The 22,480-nt window shown below is 45.0% G+C and overlaps 1 protein-coding gene across 1 annotated transcript in view; it reads right to left on the reverse strand.

The window, feature by feature from the left end:
- CBX6 (chromobox 6) overlaps positions 1–22,480 on the reverse strand; it is a 30,174-nt gene that overhangs the window by 2,763 nt on the left and 4,931 nt on the right. Inside the window, exons 2-4 of the mRNA XM_018570266.1 lie at positions 11,320–11,363; positions 8,202–8,267; positions 780–846 (exon numbers count right to left, since the gene is read on the reverse strand). Coding sequence (XP_018425768.1) covers positions 780–846; positions 8,202–8,267; positions 11,320–11,363 — 177 coding nt within the window. The remainder of the gene's footprint in view (positions 1–779; positions 847–8,201; positions 8,268–11,319; positions 11,364–22,480) is intronic.

Consider the following 22,480-nt stretch of genomic DNA (forward strand, 5'->3'; position numbering starts at 1 on the left):
TTACATTTTTGGAAAACATCCCCTAAATATATTCCTTACTGAAAAAACAAAGAATCCAATTATTTTCAATTGGTATAAGCACTGCACATTTGCCTTCCACCCCTCACTGCAGATTCACCCATTATCTTGATTTGTCTTCTCCCTCTGCAGCATTAACTGCCAAGCTTTATAAATATAATGGAATGTTAATTAATGCTGGAGACCCCCAAGCAAACAAATGTGTCTGAAATCCCTCAATATCTCTAATTACTTTCTCAAATAATGAGTCATCTCAAGTCGGACAAATAAATTAACATGTTACCACTAATGAGTACATTAAAAGAAGAATAACTTTGTCCAGTAGAAATCTTGCCCGTTGCAGTCGGGCTACCCCTGCACTAATTTTGGACTAGGATTCAAAATAACAAAAGAAGCACTCATCCAAACCTCACACCTGGCTGGCTGCTAGACCGGTCCCTGCATCCTCAATCCAGCTCAGCACTCGTGGCCTAAGGTCCTGTGAGTCATCACGTCCAACTCAATGTATTGGACATGAGGACACAGAGGGGCAATCCATCGCCAGAGCAGAGAGACTGCAGGGACCGGTCTAGCAGCCAGGCGGGTGCAAGGTTTGGGTGAGTATGTCTGTTATTTTACACCCAAGACCAAAATTAACACTTAACCGTTGCAGTGTGGGGGTAGCCACATTGCAAGGGTTAAGATTTCTACTGCAGAGTTCTTCTATAAGAAACGTAAAAATTGATTTTGTTTCAAGATATGTTCATGAACAGCTTTATTACCTTTAATAGGAATGTTTTTGGTTTGGGACCCCTTTTTTTTGGTCCATAAATCTCCTGCTCCCTCTCTCTGTACAAAAAAGGGAAAAAAAATATTACACAGAGATCAAAAGCAATCATGGTAATGGGAACCAAGATACTAATTAAACAATGCAGATCAGGCAATCAATTCTAAACTATTCACAGTAGGGCTGCAAGTAATGATTATTTTCACAATCGATTAGTTGGTCAATAATTTTTTCGATTAATCGGATACAATTTTTTTTTTTTTTTAACTGAGTTAGGTACCTGGTAACCTGAATTCCAGGAATCTTCCAGGACAGTATCTAAGAGATAGTCTCCTCCCACCTGAAACAGAAAACACATCATACACACCAAATAAAAGGGCGCTTAGTACTAGCATGCCTCAGTTAATTCAACAAAACCGAAGGATACCCATAAGCATAGATAAAATACTCGCATTCCCAGGGGGGAACCATGCTGTCCTGGAAGATTCCTGGAAACCGAGCTACCAGGTACCTAAATCAGTTTTTCCCAAGTAATCTTCCAGGACAACATCTAAAAGAATACTGTTGAGTAAAAAAGTTTTGACCTGTATCTGGATATTAGGTGCCACACCCCTGGTAAGTAGTATGCAAAAAAAATTATTTTAAGGAAAGAAAAAGTGGGGTTTTGAAAGCACCAGAAAATGACAACTCCAACCACAATATGTAAAAATATTTATTTATTTCATATAAATCTTAAAAAAGGAAACAAAGAGGGCTTAAAGCCAATGATAAAATTGAGTAGATAGTCCCTAACAAAGCTCTTTCCACATGCACAATACCTCACCATTAACAGAAACATACACGATTCATCCTATGTTCTTGTAGACATACATGATTGGGGTTCAAATGCCAAATGACCAGATAACATATAAAGAGGTCCTTACACAATTGTTCATAGGGCTGTGGAATGGAATAATTGCTCTCTACTAACACTGCCCTAGGAACAGAGTGTGACCCTCGGCAGACAACATGATTCAATTTGTAACAACTTAATGAGCATGATTGAACACAGAAAACAATGTTAATTAGAAATCCACATAATTTCCCATCCAAAATAGTGGGTTGATGTATTTATTCCCAGTATTACTTCATCTGATATCCACAATATATCAACATGACCTATATAGATAATGCTTGAAGGGTTAGAGGGTGGAGCAGATCAATTCTCCACTAACACCAACCCGCAAGCAAGGTATGGCTACCTTGAGAGTTTATACAGAGATAGAGGCAGTGGCCAAGAGTCTGGCCAAGCTGTTTGTTTGTGGGAGCAAAGACGGGACGGACCTTTAGTCTCCCTGGCGATGAATCCAGTAAGCGGGACACATCTATCCGAGACCTTTACTACGTCCTTTGCCTTTCGCTCCCTGCTCTAAACTTGGGTCACCGACTCTCACTCCTCTTTGGCCCATTGGGAAGGACCATATGGAATTTGCCATCCGGGCGTTTGTGCTTGGGAACACACGCATATGCCTGAAAATCGTTTTCGTTCCATTTACTACTCTTTAATTTCGTTTTTATCACTAAAAAAATGGGCAAAAAAACTTTTCGCCGATGAAATGAACACTGCTTGAGAGCCCGCACTGGCCACCAGAGAGCCCGCACCCCCCCCCTGAAACCCTCCTGAGACATCAGACAATGAACCCGGAGGAACACCACAGGGTATGTAGCTTCATAGTATTCTGCATTGCTGTATAATGTATTGCCGAGATTGGTAGTCTCTCTCTACAACTTGGAGTCAGTGGCAGTTCTACCAGACTCACAGCTGCAACCAGGCCTTGGCGCTCCACCACTGACACCAAGCTGTAGAGAGACTACAAATCACAGCCCGGACGGGAGGAAGAGGGCCCTGGTGACCTTCGACATTTCCACCAAAAGGCCCACCGAAATCCTCGGCACTAGGCCCATGATGTTCTTAATTCGGCCCTGGGGCCCAGGCCTAAAGCTGTGTAAGGGGCCCCAAAATTTCTGATGGCTGCCCTGCACACGGTAGTGCTTGACAAACATTTGGAAGCTGGTCCAAGTAGATGCCCTACAGATTTGATCTGGAGTTGCCCCTGCCCGTTCAGCCACGGATGAAGCCCAGGCTCTGATAGAGTGTGCAGTCACATTCTGTGGAGGAGCAAAACCTTGATGGTTATAGGCTTCCGAGATAGCCAATTTTATCCATCTGCCGATTGTGCTTTTAGATGCCCTTAGGCCCTGTCTAGGTCCCGAAAAGAGGACGAACAGATTGGATTTTCTCCAGGCACTGGTATTATCCAGATACTCCAGAATGCATCTTCTGACACCAATATCCCGCAGCTTCTCTTCTTCCTTGGTAAACGGGTTAGGGTGGAACAAAGGAATTATCACCTCCTGCGTGCTGTGAAAGGTTGAAGCCACTTTCTGCAAAAACCCTGGACTGGGTTTACGGATGTTCTTAAATCGTCATGTATAAATGAAGTAAGGTTTCGCCATAGAAAACGCACAGATTTCGCTCACCCTTCTGGCTGACACGATGGCTATCAACAGAGTTAGTTTGACAGTAAGTAATTTAAGAGAGCAAAGCTCAATAGGTTCAAAAGGAAGGAAGCTCCTGAGAACCACCGACAGGTCCCACGTGGGAAAACTCCTTGCAGTCGGAGGTCTGTTTCGGCCAGTGGCCCTCAAAAATCTCTTAATCAGGAGTTCCTCTGCCAGTCTGGTCTCTAAGTGTACCGATAATGCAGAGACTTGTACTTTAAGCGTACTGCATAACCTCATATCTGCTCCCTCCTGCAAGAATCCAAACACTGACGCGACAGTCGGTTTTCCGACCATGTTGTTGAGCATAATCCAGGAAGAGTAAGTTTTCCAGACTTAGTTATAAATTGCAGAGATGGTTGTATTCCTACTAGTAAGCAAAGTGGACACAACCCTGTCCGAGAGGCCTTTGGTCAGCAGGATCTCCCTTTCAGAAACCAGGCGGCCAGTTTGAGGGTTTCTGGATATGGGTGCCCAGCTGGGCCCTGGGACAGCAAGTCTGAAATGATGGCAGAATCCATGGTGGTTCGATTGCGAGATTCTGAAGTGTTGCCACCAAGACGCAATTTGGATGAGGGTCACTTGCTCCTGTGCCAATTTTGATAAAAACTTTGGGTATCAGCTTGACAGGGGGAAGAGCATATGCCAGAGGAAAAGTCCAGGGGTGGACGAAGGCGTCCACACCCAGAGCCTCATCCCCCGGGCACAGGGAGAAGAATATGTCTACTTTCCTGTCCTCCCTGGTTGCGCAGAGGTCCACCACCGGGATTCCCCATCTCCCCAACAGCAAGTGAAAAGTTTGCTTGTTTAGCAACCAACCATTTGGATGGAAGAATCCGTTGCCTGCTGAGGAAATCGGCTAATACGTTTAGGGTTCCTTTGAGGTGAACTGCCGTGAGGAACAGAAGGTTGTCCTTCGCCCATAGCAGAATATTTTCAGTCAGAGCCAGCGGGGGGCGAGATCTAGGCTGAATTTGGGATTTTTCCAGATTGATCAGCCAGCCCAACTTCTGTAGGTGGTCGGTGGCCAAGCTCAAGTTCCTTTGCAGAGTCTCCTGAGAGTGACTGAAAAAAAGCAGGTCGTCCAAATATGGAATGACCTCTATGCCCAGATGTCTGAGTGGTGCAAGAGACTCCGCCAAAACCTTTGTGAAGATTCTGGGTGCAGACGAGAGACCAAAAGGGAGAGCTTTGTACTGGTAGTGTGCGATCCCTTGAGGTCCTCTGATAGCGTACCTCAGGAGCTTTTGCGACTGATCCCTGATGATTGGTATATGGGAGGTAAGCATCCTTTAAGTCTATCGTGGCTAGAAAAGGCCATCGGGGACAATAGACTTCTCACCGTGTAGATTCATTGAATCAGGATTAGAATAAAGCCGTTGGCTGTGACCTTTTGCAACTGAGGGAGCAATCCCCCGAGTCTTCCTCCCACCAGGGCTGGGCCGTCATTGTGGTTTAGCTGGGGACTGGGTGGGGGAAAAAAAGAAACCAACTTTTTCCCTTCCTTCTTAAAGGCCCATTTTTTACCCTGGTCCCGCTTTTTACCTTTCTTATTTGATTGGGAGCACTGGATTGCTTGTTTGCAAGGGGAAACCCTTTCTTTTTGTCTAACGACCGGTCCAGGATAGCTTCCAGCTCCTGGCCAAACAGCAACTCGCCTTTAAAAGGTGACCTGCACAGTTTGTTTTTGGACGCAAAATCCCAAGGCCAAGTTTTCAGTCACAAGGCTCTACGGGTGGAGTTGGCCAAGGCCGAAGTACGGGCAGAAAACTTCATGGCCTCTGCCGAGGCGTCCATAATACACGCAACCCCCTTGGAGAGGACCTGAAAATACTCAGAGATGAGCACTGTATCGGCCCCGGGACTCCAAGAGAATGGAGCTGGGCTAGCCAAACGTCCAGTGTCTTGGCTATACAGATGGTGGCCAGGGCTGGTTTGAACCCCCGCCCCTGCTGCTTCCCAGGCCTTTTTAAAGCAGTGAATCTGCTTTTTTGTCCATGGGTTCTTTTAGAGCTCCCATGTCCTCAAAAAGGACAGGTCAGACTTTTTGGAGATCTTGGAAAGAGAGGCATCTAATTTGGGGCATTTTTCCCAGATACCACAGTCCTCCTCGCTAAAGGGAAATCTCCTCGAGTCGAGGAGGAAAATGAAGCTTCTTCTCAGGGTCGGCTCATTCTGCCAAAATAACGTCCTTCAAGGACTGATGGACCGGGAAGGTTCTCCCCTTTTTGGACTGGAGACCCTTATAAAGCCTGTCATGAACCGACAGTTCGGCTTGTTCCTCCTTGATCCCCAGGGTCTCCCAAACTGTTTTCAGCAGTTCATTGGTTTCCGATACTGGAAAAAGATACTTGGATGCTCTAAGCTCCCCCTCTTCTGCAGAGTCGTCTTCCTCCCCAGAATTGGAAGAAGAATCTGTAGATTTATTGGTGTCTAAGCTGGTACAGCTCTCTGAGTAACCTCGGTGCAGAATTGAAGAGGGCCCTGGGAGGACAGGGCCTGGGTTGGAAGGTCCGGCCTGGTCCTGGATGACAGAGCGAAAAAGATTGGAAGGTGGCCACCATTTCCTCTCTCATGCTGTTGAGTAACCCCTTAAAAGTTCCCGTGGACTCCTCTGCCACGAGTTTCCCCAAGCAGGACTGACATAGCGTTTTTTTATGTGAAGAAGCCAGTTTAACATTACAAGGGGCACATTACTTTTATTTAAGATTCGATCCAGTGGGTGCAGGGAAAGGCTTCTTCTCAGGGCTTTTGGCCTGAAACAACAAGACACAAAATGTGTCATAAGTTCCGGCACTAAACAGCTATGTTCTCAGACACAAGAAGGAACACCCAAGTGCTAGCTGGGCCCCATAAGGTACCCTTGCCCCATCACCAAGGGTACAGAGTAGTAAAGAGTGCCAGTGCACTCGCCTACCTTGGCTGCAGAGGTATCCCCCAGATCGGTGGATGCAGCTCTTGTTGCAGGATCTGCTGTCATGGTCGCTGACCAGTCCGAAGATTCACGCTCTCTGCCCCCACTCCAGTTGCTCCCCCCTTGCTGGTGTGCCGCAAGGTCTCTGCCTCTGCTTCTGGCTCCGATTTCTAGCATGGCTGAGCGGAGAATCTTTTTTGCGGCCGGACCGGAAGTGCGTCAGCGCATCTGACGTCACTTCATGTTTCTGGTCCTTGCGCCCCCGGCCTCCAGTATGCCCGACGTCACTTCCGGAAGTGGCGTCTGACGTCACTTCCTGTGCGCCTCCACCCCCCGAGGTGTACACCTCGCGGCAGCGCGAGCCATCCCGCTCCGCCCGCGGCCTCGGACCCCGGCCCCTCTCTGCCCTCTAGCAGGTAAGGAAGACAGCCCGGTGGGGTGGTGGGGGGGATGGCTGGACCACCTGGCCTTGCCAGGCGCTTGTGCAGGTTCAGAAGGAAAGGTCAGACTTCCTTACCTCCATTATGGCATGATGAGGGTAGCCATTTCTTGGCAGGCTAGGGAAAAGCTCCGCTGGAGTCGAAGCGAGCCATCCCGCTCCGCCCGCGGCCTCGGACCCCGGCCCCTCTCTGCCCTCTAGCAGGTAAGGAAGACAGCCCGGTGGGGTGGTGGGGGGGATGGCTGGACCACCTGGCCTTGCCAGGCGCTTGTGCAGGTTCAGAAGGAAAGGTCAGACTTCCTTACCTCCATTATGGCATGATGAGGGTAGCCATTTCTTGGCAGGCTAGGGAAAAGCTCCGCTGGAGTCGATACAGCTGGAGGATGGTTGTCGCTCTTAAAAGAGGGGAACCTTTAGGGCTAATTTCACCCCAAAGGGCAGGACAGGATGGGGGCTGCCCTGGGAAGCTGCTCCAGTATCCCCAAGACCACTGGCCCCAAATGAGGGGATACCTTGCGCAGTAGGCCCCTGCAACTTGCACGCAGGTCTATACAGAAAATAACAAGAAATCCTGATGCTCCTGTCTAGGCTGAGGAAACGCAAATAACTGAGGCATGCTAGTAGTAAGCGCCCTTTTATTTGGTGTGTATGATGTGTTTCCTGTTTCAGGTGGGAGGAGACTATCTCTCAGATGCTGCCCTGGAAGATTACTTTGGAAAAACCATCCTTAATTAAAATAACATTCACAAAATGTAGTGTTACAAAGTTTACTTCAGAATAAAACTGCATGCACAATTTTGTGCAATCGCACTGCACTGGAACGCACGGCATTTCGGTACCGCACTTCCAGTGAGGGCGATCATACTGTGGGTGGGAGGCACGTTTGGTGTGCCATTAAAATGAATGTCACTGCAACGCACCTCCTGCAGCAGAATGTGTGAGGCTGAAAACGTAAATGACTTTTTCCCACCTTTTTATAATTTTTTTTAAAAATAATGGTATTGTAAGCACATGGCGCTTGAGTAGCTTCAGCCAGCAAATGTTAGATGCCAAGGGCAAGAATCTGCAGACAGCAGCTGAAGTTAAATACTGCAAGTAGTGGGCTGGTGCAATAGCTAGCCTTATATTGGCCATTTCAAATTGCAAAAGCCAATAGCAGGCTGGCTATTGCACCAGCCCACTGCTTGCTGTGCCCTCCTTCCAGCGTGTAGGAAAGAGTTAGGGGATCCAACCACCTAATCGATAATGAGAATAGTTGACAACTATTCTCATTATCAATTAGTTGGTTGCAGCCCTAATTCACAGGTAGAAAATGTTCAGAAACAGTGTGCTGCTTTTAAGATAAGCTTATAATATTTCTCTGAATAAACCTTGACTATTTTAAAATCTGTTACAGAACTCTTTATGTAGGGGGCATTGTAAATCACACAGAATTCCTACAACAATGGTGGTGAGCTGGGACCCTAGAAATTTGCATTATAAAATAATCTTTGGTCATAGACAGGAAGTGATAATCAACTCACTTTTGCTCAAATGCCACAATAAGGCGAGAATCCAGAATATTCTCCTCTGGTTCCCAAGTGCTGTATCTGCAAAATGTTACACATATTTAAAAACGTTATTAGAAGTACTCTGATAAAATAAACGCACACGCACAATAGTGTAGTAGTGTGCAAAGTTTTAGGCAGGTGTGGGGAAAAATGCTGTAAAGTAAGAATGCTTTAAAAAATAAAAAAAAAGTGTTAGTTTATTTTTATCAAATTAACAAAATGGAAAGTAAATGAACAGAAGAGAAATCCTAATTAAATCAATATTTAGTGTGACCACCCTTTGCCTTCAAAACAGCATCAATTCTTCTAGGTACACTTGCAACGTTTTTGAAGGAACTCTGCAGGTAGGTGGTTCCAAACATCTTGGGAGAAGTAACAAGAGATCTTCTGTGGATGTAGGCTGCCTCGAATCCTTCTGTCTCTTCGTGTAATCCCAGAGAGACTCGATGTTGAGATCAGAGCTCTGTGTGGGTCCAAACCATCACTTCCAAGACTCTTTGTTTTTCTTTACACTGAAGATAGTTCTTAATGACATTGGCTGTATGTTTGGGGTTGTTGTCCTGCTGCAGAATACATTTGGGACCAATCAAACACCTCCCTGATAGTATGGCATGATGGATAAGTATCTGCTTGTATTTCTCAGAGTTGAGTACACCACCATTGACCCTGACCAAATCTCCAACTCCATTGGCAGAAATAAACCCCCAGACTTGCAAAGAACCTCCACCATGCTTCACTGTTGTTGTAGACACTCATTGTACCGCTCCCTAGTTTTTCGGCGAACAAAACTGCCTTCTGCTACAGTCAAATATTTAAAATTTTGACTCATCAGTCCAGAGCACCTGCTGCCATTTTTTCTGCGGCCTTGCAGCCAAAAAGCCATTCCTCCGACGTGGAAACAAGGCTTAGCAACTCAACTATGCATGAAAACATAGGAACTGGGGTGCAGAAAAATGGCAGCAGGTGCTCTGGACTGATGAGTCCAAATTTAAAATAATTTGGCTGTAACAGGCGCAATCACGCATGAAAATGCGCATTCTAGGAATGCTCAAATGTGAACAAGACCTAAAATGCACATTTAACCACTTAAAGACCAGAGTGTTAAACCCCCTTCCTGGCCAGGCCATTTTTCAGTGCTGCTGTACTTTGACTGACGTTTATTCCATCATACAATGCTGTACTGAAACACATTTTATACCCTTTTTTGGGGACAGATAGAGCTTTCTTTTGGTGCTATTTAATCACCACTGGGTTTTTTTTATTTTTTTACTATAACAAAAATAAAAGAACCCTAAAATTTAAAAAAAAAAAAATATTTTCTTATGAAATGTTATGAAACATTTATTAGCACCCCAATTTTTTGGTAAAATCTAAAAGACGGGGGTCACGTCAGGTAAATAGACACCAAACATGTCAAGCCTTAAAATTGCGTGCGCCCGCAAAATCGCAGAAAATGACCACACCCAAAATTGGCGATACTTTAAAAGCTTTTACTGCTCATCAGTTTAGTGTTATCCGTAATTAATGGCCCTAAAATTATTGCTCTCACTCCGATGTTCGCGGTGATATGTGACATGTGCGGCACAATAGGCGGAATTGTCGTTTTCGCACGTAGGCGCACCCGAAGCATGTTTGCGTCTGTATGTGGGGGAGGGACTTTTTTTTTAAAAAGTGTTAATTTTAAATTATTTTTTTGTGACTTTTTTTAAGCTTTTTTTTTTAATGCTTTAATTTTTTTTTGTACACTTAACTTTATTGCTATCACATAGGGGGCTAAGAAACCCCCTATGTGATAGCCAATTCACATAACAGGTCCTCTTTATGGAGACATCAGGGGTCTCCAAGGTGCCACACACCAGCAGCTAGTACAAGCGACATGTCTAACAGTTTCCCCACTCGTGACGCCCTCCCGCTCCTATAGGGCCCGCATCCGGCCATGGACGGGAGCTGGTTAAACCTCCCCAAATAATTATATATTTTAAGCAGAGGCACTGTAAAATAAAAAAATAAAAATGCTTGTTGCAATTTTTTTTATATCGTAGGATTTTTGCGCAAATGTTTATCAAAATCGATGCTTTCAGGGGAAAAAAACGCACTACAATGAATTTTAGTGCACACAAAACACAATATAAATACCAGAATTTTTGTTTTAAAAAAAAGAGAAGGTTGTGTTGGGTAAAGCTGTGCACCCAGCACATGTTTGCGTTTGTATGTGCATGTACATGCGGGTGAAGGGCGGTTACTTTTTCTTTTTTACTTTAGATTTTTACACTTAACTTTATTGCTAACAAGCCCTCTATGTGATAGCACAGAAGAAGTGAAAGGTCCTCTTTATGGAGACAATGGGGATCTATTATTAAAGTTGCCACCCTTTTCAGCATCATACAAGTGACCGGGCCAGGTGCCGGTGCCGTTATCTTGGCATTAACCACTTTAGTAGATGACGTATACATATACACAGCGGTACTCAAGAAAGCACATGGATAGACTATAAGTGAACTTGCTGAAGAGTGGAGTATATTAAATGGTCTGTTACACTCAGAAAATATATCACACTCAGAAAATATATCATGCTTTATTAAAGTTGATCTAACCCCAATCACTACAATGTCATATAAGCTTTAAACAGCCTAAATGCTATTTCAACAGTTGTTTTTCAATCTTTTTATATCTGCAACCTTTATTAAAATTATACCTAGGGATTCTGCTATAAAGGAAAGTGTTAAGGCGCTTCCTATTTTGCTGCGTTGTCACCCGTTCACTTGTGCCAACACACTGCCAAGATATTACTGGCCGTTGTCACTTATCAGTAAGCCGGTCCAGAGCAGTGACAAGCAGCTGACGCTACAGCAAAAAGTAGCTGAAAGAGGCTGCAGGAGATTAGCAGCCTTGAAATGCATCAAAAGGATGAAAACAAGAAAAAAAAAAAAAAAGAAGGGGATATGGTAATTTTTTTATTACACATACTAAAAGAAGGGCTTGTACGTTTAGGTTCAAACATCTTTAACAGCTTCTATGCTTTAAAAGATAGAAATGTTATAATACATATTTTCATAAAAATAAAAAAGTACTGTTTAAAATAAGTTCTTACTTGATAGCCCAACCTTTCCATTTCACAAGGTATTCAATACGACCCTGAAATAAACAAACAAATAAAACAAAAACAGTAAAAATTTGATTCTTCAAGTTTTATTCAGGCCTCATAAAAACAAAATGTTGTGAATTTTGTATCAACGTATCCGGCTTCCTGTTTAAGGGCTTGTTCACACCAAATGCAGACCAGATCTGCATGAGTTTCTGCACACGCAGTGCAGTGTGCTTTGCAGCGTTTTGGGCGTGTCCAGGGCCGTTTTTGCAAAAAAAAAAAAATTTTTGAGTTTCAAATGGGCTTTCAGTGTGTTCCAGTGCGTTTAGCGTCCGTTTGCATGCGTGAACGCTGCAGTGTGAACCAATTTATACCACTGGAATAAATTGGACGCAATTTTGATCCGGTCTGTAACTGCTCTGCTCCTGGAACGCGCTTGGTGTGAACTAGCCCTAAGGCCTCCTTTACAATGTCAGCACTGCGGCTGAACAGAGCTATATACATTGTCACAATGCTTTGCGTCGCGCCCAAAAATATATAGCATGCCCTGCAACCATTGCAATGGTCAAATGCAATGAATGGGACTGCCATGCTGAATACTGGGCAGCTGCTGCTCCACCGTCCTCTGCAAAGTGATCCACCGCGGATCGCTTTTCAGAGGGCTGCTGTCCGTTGGGACAATCAAGACCAAAAACTATCCCAAGCCTAGTAAGGTAAAGTGGACCTTTCTTAAAATAAATTTGGGGCTAGCATTTCTAAAAATGCCAGTCTGGCTGTTTTTTTTACCCTCTGCCTAACTTTCCAACTCAATGGCCCAGAACAGGTAAGCGCATTAGATAAGTCAGACCTGTTTGTTTGGTTACTCAAAAGCATGGCAGGCAAGCAACTAGCACCTAATCCCTTTGCAAGCCCAGTTATTATCCTGTAAAATTAGCACTGGTATCATCAATGTGCTGCACATAGCCTGAACAGAGAGCAGAGCTGTGGGAAAGACCCAACAGGTCTACCCACACAGGCTGCCTGCAGAAAACTGCAGAAGAGAGCAGATACAAGACCAGTCACTCTGTATAGGGACATAGAGGCGACTGGTCTTGATTACAGGAAGCTTCTGCAGAGAGGTAAAGTTTCACATTGGATTGCTGCACAGATCTGGAAGAAGTCTACCAAGCACACCAAGATTCAAGAAAGAATACACACATTGGAGGGGAATTTATCAAAACTGGAGCAGTCGTGCATGGCAACCAATCAGCGTCTGTTTCATTTTCAAATCTTAACTGGACAAACTGAAGAGAAGCCGATTGGTTGTCATGCACAGCTGCTCCAGTTTTGATAAATTTCCCCCATTGTATTCAGACATTTGCTTCTCCCGGAGCTCAGCTTGAAAAGCACACCTGTACTTTAACTGTATGTGGTACATTGTAAGTCTGACTGCAAAAAAGGCACCTTAGGCAGGCTGTACTTGCTTCACTCATGCTCCCCCCACCAGAGCTCAAAGACATACCGAATACTTCTAGATATAACAGGTGACCACAGGAAAGGCAGTCACAGTAAGCTGAATGTATAGACTCTCAGTGAGTGTACACCGGTCAACAATTAGCGTTGTCCCTGCCATTGTCATGCCACTCACATTGTATGTATTTTAATAAAAAGGAGAAAAAAAAATGTGCAAATTATTATTCTGCTGCTCTTCCATTATGTTCTGCTTTGTACAAATATCAATGAATAACTTCGGACTATGAAAATATAACCTTATAATTGATTATCTATGAACTTTATTGCCAATATATGCATTTCTTCTGCAATATTAAGTTAAGCATTGGTAACTTCCACTCAGCTAGCATGCATGCCAGTGTAAAGTACAAAAAAAATGCCATAGCCATCAGCTAATATTTGAAAAAGGAAAAGCCAATAGAACAAAGCACAAAGAAAAAAAAAAGGTTTCTGTTGTGTGCGCCTATTTTGGTTTACTGGAACGTTTGCCTATAACTTAATTACCTGTTCTTTCAAAGGATCACTATTTATATCATCCCTTGGGCTAGAAAGATTTAATATGAGCCTAATAATTATGGTTTTAAGCCTCACAAAACAGTAAGACACAGAGGGGAAAGGTAATCTAACAACCCTAAGAAACATAGAAGACAACATATTTAACCTATATGTTAGAAAACATGCTTGGTTTTAATTACTGCAAGCCCATTATTTGTAACATGTCGTGAACTGCAACATTCCAAAACCAAAATACAGGTTTTATGCCCCCCATCCCATGTCTAGAAAGACTTCAAAAACTTTGTAAATAGAACTCGTTTTAAAATGGTTTTATTCCGGTTTGCATCAATGTAAAAAAAAAATAACCATACAAATATGCATAAGGTTAAATGAAAAACAGAGTTTGGATCAATGAGCATTGGAGCACATTGAGGAGGTTTTATAGAGAATGGAAATGCAAACAGAAAAGGTGACTGCAATGGATGAGCGTGCCAAATGCAAAGGCTTGAGGGAAAATCTCAAGCATAAAAAATTAATAAACTTGCACAGAGAGACGCGTGTCTTTATGTGAAGACCTGTCAGAGCAGCACCAATGGACTGGGGGGGGCGGGGAATATGATATAAACGCACATTTCATAAATAGCGCATAACCATTATCTTAGATTTATTAGGAGTGTTATGCTTGTGCATGACTGTTATGTGCTGTTGCTTCTTTACCTTACACAACAAACTAGGGATTTCCCTCCGCATTCCTGTTTTGCCTTGACAATTTGTCCCCTTAAAAAAATAAATTTAACCCCAATGCAAGTTAGTTTATGAAAAAATTTTATGTTTTCTGTCTGGATAATTGTCAGCCATTTAGATCATTCATGATAAACAAAAATCGGAAAGCACTTGCAGTTCACTGGAGGGTTCTTGCAAGCTGTAGGAGTAAACACATGTACTGAGCGGACATACTTCACTGTAATAGCTTGTGATGCTTTGCTTTAGAACACGTTAGCACACATTTTTGACACTTTGAAAAAAAATATAGCATACTCTTGTTTTTAGCGCAACATACGGCAACACAACAAATGCAGCAGTGTGACTGTCCCATTCACACCCATTCATTTTTTCGATGCCTGGTTAAAAAACGGATGGTAACGCAACGCAATGGGTCCGATGTGAATGGGGCCTTGAAGTCGAAATCCAGCCAAGGTTATGTCATGTCTATGAATATTCAACACACAATATCCAAACAAGTAAATTTCATGTGTATCCAGATGTGTATTTGGCCATCTTAAAAAGGATTAGTTAAGCTGGCCATTTGATGAAGGGGATGAAATTCACTCCGTGGGTAGCCCTACCGGCAGCCTCCCTCCTGACCTGGGAGTCTTTAGGCCATCCTTCCGTCTACCTTTATGATTCATTAACCTCGGCCAGACTGAAGAGCCTGGAAGGTGGCACTTAGAGCTGCAGCTAACGATTATTTTCAAAAATCGCTTAGTTAGCCGATTATAAAGTTCGATTAATTGGTTAAAAAATAAAATACATTTTTAAAAATGGCTCCAGTGATGGGACTACTAGTTCCCAGGAACGCACGTTTGCCTCGCAGCCCATTGATTTCAATAGGGTCAAATTCATGGAGCAAAGGCGCCTGAACCATTTTGTGCAAAGCACAGGATGCATTTTTTCTGCGCGTTTGCATATGCAGAAAACATGAGTTGATTACCTGATAACTGTTTCCAGGAATCTTCCAGGACAGCCAATGAGAGAAGGCTCCGCCTGCCTGCAAGAGGAAGCATATCATCCAAATTAGATAAAAAGCACTTTCTACTACCCCAATTCAGTAACCTCTAGGACCAAAAAGCAAAAGAATGCGTAACATTCAAGTACCGTAATATCTCCCTTAACACCCTGTACAGGATGCTCAAAAACTATATAATCAGGGAGGGAACCTGCTGTCCAGGAAGATTCCTGGAAACAGTTATCACTCAGTTAACTCATGTTTTCCCCAGTCATCTTCCAGGACAGCCAATGAGAGGATCAGTGAGGACTAAGCTCACCTTGTTACGGTGGGACAACTGCTTGCAGGACTCCTGCCAAACGCTTGGTCCTGTTGTGTCATCATATCGATTCTGTAATATCTTACAAAAAGGTCTGAAAACTGGACCAAGTGGCTGCTCTGCAGATCTGGTCAGGAGTAGCCCCTGCTCTTTCCGCCCAAGAAGTCGCCCAGGTTCTTGCCGAGTGTGCCATGTATGCACCAGGTGAGGTTATTCCCTGTGCTTTGTAAGGTTCCGCTATGGCGATCTTGATCCATCTAGCTATAGTGCTTTTTGTGGCTCTGTTCCCTTTCTTTGGACCACCAAATATGACAAAAAGGTTAACCAATTGTCTCCAAGGTTTTGTGACTTTCAAGTATTCCAAAACACGCCGGCTTACGTCAATACCTTGCCATTTATGTTCGAAAGAAGCAGACGCTCCACCGTGCACATGTCTAAAAGAGACATAAACCAAGGCCTCTTCCACCTAAATGGAGCTATCAGGATTAAGTTTGTCCGCTCTTTCCTCAGCTTCTGAATAACCTTCGGAATTAAATGCAATGGGGGAAATGAGTAGGCCAACTAGAATCTCCAGGGGTAAGCAACGGCATCCACCCCTAGACCTCCATCGTTCTGGAGTGAGAGAAAATCATTTTTCCACCTGCTTGTTTGAGGCGGACGCAAGAGGTCCACTTCTGGGAAGCCCCATAAACTGGCAATCCATGCATAGGTCTGTTGGTCCAGAGACAATTCTGCAGTTCTCTACTGCTGAGGGAGTCTGCTAGCACATTCAGGCTCCCTTTGAGATGCATTACTGTCAAAGAAAGGAGATTGCTTTCTGCCCAGGACAGAATCTCTGCTGCCAGTGACATCAGGCCCTGCGAACGTGTTCCTCCCTGTTTAAGTATGCCACCGCTAAAACCTGGCGAAAATGGCAAAGGGGCAACCCTATTGCTTTCAACTCTCTCAAGTTTGATTACTTGGTTTTCCAAGTCCGATCCCATGAGCCCTGCCAGATGTGGCCTAGGCAGTGGGCCCCCCACCCCCAGGCGCTCACATCTGTCGTGACTGTTAGCGGTTCTGGTTGGGATCACAGCCCCGCTACCGATAGATTCTGAACGTTCAACCCCCATGACAGGGATCATTTGATCAGATCTGTGAGGCAGATTTCTTTGCCCATGTCCTCTTGTTCTCCCCCCCATGGATCCAAGAGGAAATTCTGTAGAGGCCTTGAATGGAGTTGATCCCACAGGAATGGCTGACGTCATCAGTGCAAGCATTTGCATTATTGACCTGAAAGAGACCCTGGTTTGCAAACAAAGTTTCAGTGTTTCCTCGGTCAGCAGGGATACTTTTCCCTCTGGCAGGGAAACTGTCATATCCCGGGTGTTGATCCAGTAAGCTAGAAACATTACCATCTGTGAAGGAACCAGCTGAGATTTCTCTCTGTTTAATAGCCATCCCAGACTCTCCAAGTGCTGAATTGCTAGCGACAGCTTCTGCTGAAGGATGCTCTCTGAAGGGCCAAAAAATAAAAAGGTCCTCCAAACACGGAACAACCCCCACCCCCTGAAACCTCAGGGAGGGGCGAGAACTTCCACCAGCACTTTGGTAAAAATCCTTGAAGAGGAGGATAGACCGAAGGGCAGTGCCCTGTACTGGAAGTGTAGTACTCCCATTGGCCCCCTGGCAGCAAATCTCAACAGCTTCTGAGAAGATAATCTTATGGGAATGTGTAGATAAGCATCCCTGAGGTCAATTGTCGCTAGAAAAGACTCAAGAGGCAGCAATTCCCTTACTGAAAATATGGACTCCATACGGAATCTTTTGTACTTTACCACTCTGTTCAGAGGCTCCAGGTTCAAAATCAGTCTGCACTTCCGAGGGTTTCATACTGTGAAAATATGAGAATAGGATCCCCTCTTCTCGAGAAGGGACTAGCGCAATGACTCCTTGCTCCAACAGACCATGCGGAGATGAGGTCATTGTATCCGCTTTTGCCTGGTCCCTGGACAAAGTGGTAATCAGTAACCTGGACGGGAGGGCGTTCTGTCAATTCTATTTTGTACTCCAGAATGAATTTGTTGTCAGGGCCAACCAGAGAGGAAACAATTCCCCCAATCTTCCTCCCACTCTGAGTAACAGGTCATTGTGATTTTCGGGTCTGCTGAGGGGGGTTAAAGAGGAAATTGCCCTTGTTCTTTCCCTTTTTGAAGGCTCACCCTATGGATTGGTCTGGTTTCTTCCCCTTCCTGAAACTCTGGCCCCTTTGGCCACGAAAAAAACTTTTTCCGCTGTTTGGAGGAAGTGGAAACCCCTTTTTCCTATCAGCAGACCTCCCCAAAACCATGTTCAACTCTTGGCCAAAGAGCAAGTCATCCTTGAATGGCAGTCCGCATAACTTTGCTTTAGAAGCCACGTCCCCCGGCCAAGTTTGCAGCCATAACGCTCTCCTAGAGGAATGTATCAATGCCATAGTTCACACCTGACTAACTCGGCCGAGGCGAGCTGTAACCCACAGCTATGCTCAGTACCGGGAGGGACTACAATATTTGGTTGCGGTCAGTGCCGGTCTCCTCTTCAAGCAAAGGGAAATCTCCGCTTATGACTAGATGAAAAGAAAAAAATATTTTCTCTGGGTGCTTCCATTCTGCTTGAATCATTTCCGATAGAGATTTGTGAACTGGGAAAGTGTGACCTTTCCTGGTCTGCACCCCTCTGTACAAACCATCATAAACAGAGAGCTCTGCTGACTCTTCTTTAATACTTAAAGTATTCCAAATAGCTTTCAGCAGTTCACCCGTCTCCAAGGAAGGAAAGGGGTAATTAGCCGACTTGGCTTGATATTCCTCTTCCTCTGATCCCTCCGAGTCTACTTGGGAACCAGAGGACTCACTGGGAGCCTGTTTGCTCACATAGATTTCCGCATAATCTATAGAGCTACCTTCCCCATATGGCCCCGGGATGCTAGGGGGGCCCAGTTGGTCCAACCGAACTCTGTATTATGGACCTGAATGATTGAAATGTGGAGACCATTTCTTCCCTCATAGAGTCCATAAGACCCTTAAACATTCCAGCAGACTCTTTGGAGACAAGTTTTTTCTAAACATCCTTTGCATAAGGGTTTGGATCATGAAGACGACATCTTGACGTTGCAAGAGGCGCATTTTCTACCTTTTGGGCGGGAGTAACCGGCTTCAGCAAGGGACTTATCCTCTGTGGCCTTGACCTGTGCAAGACAATAAGGGTGCAATCAGCCAGTGTCCCTCCCTCTGCAGCAAACTAAATCAATTTAGAGAACCGACCCCCTTGTTCTGTTTGTACAGCCCCCAATACAAGCAGGGTATAGATAGGGGAGAATTACCCAAATAAAGATTTGCCTACCTTATCATCAGTGCCATGATCTCCCAGATCTGGAGAGGCAGCACCTGATCCAGCATCAGCGGGCATCTAATTCCTTCTGCTGACCGAGCCGGAGACCCCTCCTGACAGCCGAACAGGCTTCTGCCGGCCCGCTGATCCACCACGCAATAGGCTCTGCAGACCTGGTCCCCTAGTTAAGAGCGTACTTGCAACCCGCCCCCACGTGCGAGCCACTAAGCGGCGACATGCGGGTGGGGGAGGGGGCACTTATTGGGTAGGAGTGGTGGTGTTTGCTCAGCAGGACACACCGACCCCAATCTGGGAGGGGAAAGGATGCCCAGGCATAGCCCAACCAAAGCCTCTTCCACTCGAGGCCCTGCGTCCCCAGGCGAGTCCAACAACCCTCAGGCCTCCCTCAGCAGAGCTCTGCACTGCATTTCCTCCAAGGCCTCAGGCCACCACATGTTGGCCAGCCCTGTTCAGAGACCATTCATCTGTGCAACGGGCCAAAGCACCCAGCGAGGTGAGCGCCAACCACTCGCATCATGTCCAGTGACCCTCTCGGGGGCCCATAGGCAATGCCACCAGGAGAGAAGTCTTCCTGCCACTGACTGTACCCAGGGAGTCTCCATCAGGAGCCACTCACGTCGAGGAGGATGGTTGCCCTCCCTCGATTAACGGAGGGGAACCTTGGCTTAAACAATCAGATGGGGGTCCGATGCAGAATCCCTGTATGCACTGCAGCAGATCTCCCTGGAGTAAGTCAAGTAGGTCTGAAGCCAACAGCTTTTTCTCCATTTAGATTGGCTTGTTACAGGTTACACAGCAGGGAAAGTCTCCCCGCTGTGTAACCTGTCATGGACGGAACGCTGCCTGTTAATTAAAGGCAGCGCTGCAACCAGCTTTTGACAGGTAATTAGGTTACACAGCAGCAGGCTTACCCACTGCTTGTGTAATCTAACTTGGTGAGGCAAGAGCTGTCTCTACTTTGTGTTAGAGGCGTGAGCTCTGTGGATGGCTTGGACCAATGGCAAAGCGCCATTGGTCCAAGCTGTCCAATCAAAAAAAACAAAACAGTGTGCACATCGATCTGACTACAATGCAATTTATATTTTTGACCGTTTTGTAGAGCGTTCGTCGAGCGTAGAACGCCCTACAAAACGGTCAGGTGTGAACGCATCCTTAGGCCTGGTTCCCACCTGGGCATTTTTACAGCGCGTAGGAACGCGCTGAAAAACGCATTACGCCCAAAGAAGTACAGGAGCTTCTTTGGGGCGTTTTTTCCGCGCGTTTCCATTGGTATTCCCGAGTGTGGATCGGGGTAAACAAAGCGGTAACCCTGAGCCACACTCGGGAATACAGCGTACAGGTCTTACCTTGTCCGCGATCCCCGCTGTGTCCTCCGGCAGCTGCCGACTTCCGGGTTCCGTCCCTTGCAAGCAGCCGCGTCGCAGGGGGCGGAGCCCACGGGAAGTTTGAAAGTGAAAAAAAAATATTTTCTTTTTTTTCAAAATAAGAGAAAATAAGGGGGGAAAAAAATATCATACTGCCAGTGAAACGCGCGTTTCACTGAACGGAAAAACGTGCTAAAACAAAAAACACGAGCTGAAAAACGAGTAGAAAAAATACACTCGGTTGTGAACCCAGCCTTAAGGCTTTTCACCATAGTTCTCCTTAGGGTAACGGGAGGACACAAACTAGAGTCCTCCCGTCACCCTAGGCTACAGCGAGACGCCGCAGTATACCGCAAGCTGCCGCTCGCGGTATACTGAGAAGCCGCAGCTGAAGCGGATCCCGACAATTATGTCTGGATCCGCCCAGATGCGTGACTGACAGCTGGCTCTGCCTATCTAGAGGCAGAGCCAGCTGTACCCACCCCCTCCCCCGTCCGTTCCGCCAGTCAGCGCTGGCGGATCGGAGCGGGGAGGGGGGAATCCAGGCCCTCCCATGTCACGGCAGAGAGCCGTGGCCGGATCGAGAGGTGGGCGCACGCCGGGATGCGTCCGCTCACCTCCCGATCTACTAAGCCGACCTGTGACAGTCTCATTGTCAAGGGTCGGCTAGAACTATGAGGTGAGTGAAAAGCACTCACCTCATAGTTCTCCTTTAAGCTCTAGCCCTGTAACTTTGCCAAGACTGAGATAATCAGTATGCTGCAGGCTGGAGGAAACGTTTCCTCAGTCACCTCTCCCCTCGCAATCAGACTACAACACTGTAACTTTGTAGCAAGTCAAAAGGTTAGAGGGTGCCGCAGGGGCTGATCTGTGTAAAACATTTGTAACGCATACAAGAACTGCACAGACACCAGGATTTAGGCCTGTTCACACAGGGCAATTTAGTATTCCTGTGGCAGGAATCCCAGGTGTTCCCGTTCAGATGCAGCAGCTGTGCCCATTCAAGTTAATGACCAGGTGGCAGCGGCCGCATCTGTAAGAGGCAGTCCACATGTAATCGCATATGATATGATTACATGTGGTTTGAAATAGATCACTAATATATCCTAATTTCAAATTCAAAATTGCATGTAATCATATCATATACATTAACATGCGGACTGCTGCTTACAGATGTGGCCGTTGTCACCTGGTCATTCATTTCAATGGGCAGAGAGGCCACCTCTAAACAGACAATCCATAGATTCCGACGCAGGAATCTAAAATTGCCACGTGGGAATGGGACCTTATGTGATTGTGTCATTTCTTTGCCAGAACCACAGTCCAGAAAGTAGATGGCGACTCTGGTTGGTAGGGAAAAGCAGATTAACCAGTTGACATCCGCGGTGTTAAACCCCCTTCCCATCCAGGCCATTTTTCAGTATTCAGCGCTGCGGTACTTTGACTGACATTTATTCCGTCATGCAGCGCTGTACTGAAATGAATTTTATACCCTTTTTTGGGGACAGATAGAGCTTTCTTTTGGTGGTATTTATTCACCACTGGGGGTTTTATTTTTTTACTATATTAAGGAAAAATTACCGAAATTTAAAAAAAAAAACAGTTTCCCCTATATTAAATGATAAAACATTTATTATTACCCAATTTTTTGGTAAAATATAAAAGATGGGGTCACGTCGGGTAAAAACACTCAACATGAAAAATAGATCTCATAATAGGTCCACTGTAAATAATGCTCAATCATGCCTCAAATTTAAACCAACCAACTAGTTAATATTTAAATCTTTCACAAACAAAAGGTGAAACAAGTTTGGCATATAAAACGGACTGACAAACAGAAAAATTGTATTATAAACTTGTAACGGTGAATACTCTACTATGTTACTATGTTACTATCCTTTTATGCTTTGAAAGAAAAACAGCCAATGTAGGATGTATACTGTAGAGTCTTCTCAGAATAGAACGAAATGTTTCTGGAAAATTAAAAAGTAGGAAATGAGTGCTCTCCCCCCCAATCATATGTCTCTCTTCAACTCTGAGAATAAGCAGACTACACTGTCACTCCCAATGCTAAAGAACACAATTCATGGATTGTCACCAGCTGCAAATTCCATTTAAGGATATGAACAAATCAGCATCTCCTCAAATCTAAATTACGGAACAGATTTATTTTTTACAAACAATTCTAATGTTTATAAATATTTTCAATGACAGCAGCTAATGTCTAAACTGGTCTGCCGTACAGCTTAATAGGTCTAAATATACAACATACACTAAAGATGCATAAGGTAACCTTATGCACAATATACACCAAAAATATAAAAAGTAATTCAAAGATCATTTAATAAGGCAATGAAAGAAAAAACACACACACACACACACACACACACACACACACAC

Source organism: Nanorana parkeri, unplaced genomic scaffold (assembly GCF_000935625.1).
Source record: "Nanorana parkeri isolate BGI_ZX_2015 unplaced genomic scaffold, ASM93562v1 scaffold1490, whole genome shotgun sequence".
Taxonomy (NCBI): domain Eukaryota; kingdom Metazoa; phylum Chordata; class Amphibia; order Anura; family Dicroglossidae; genus Nanorana; species Nanorana parkeri.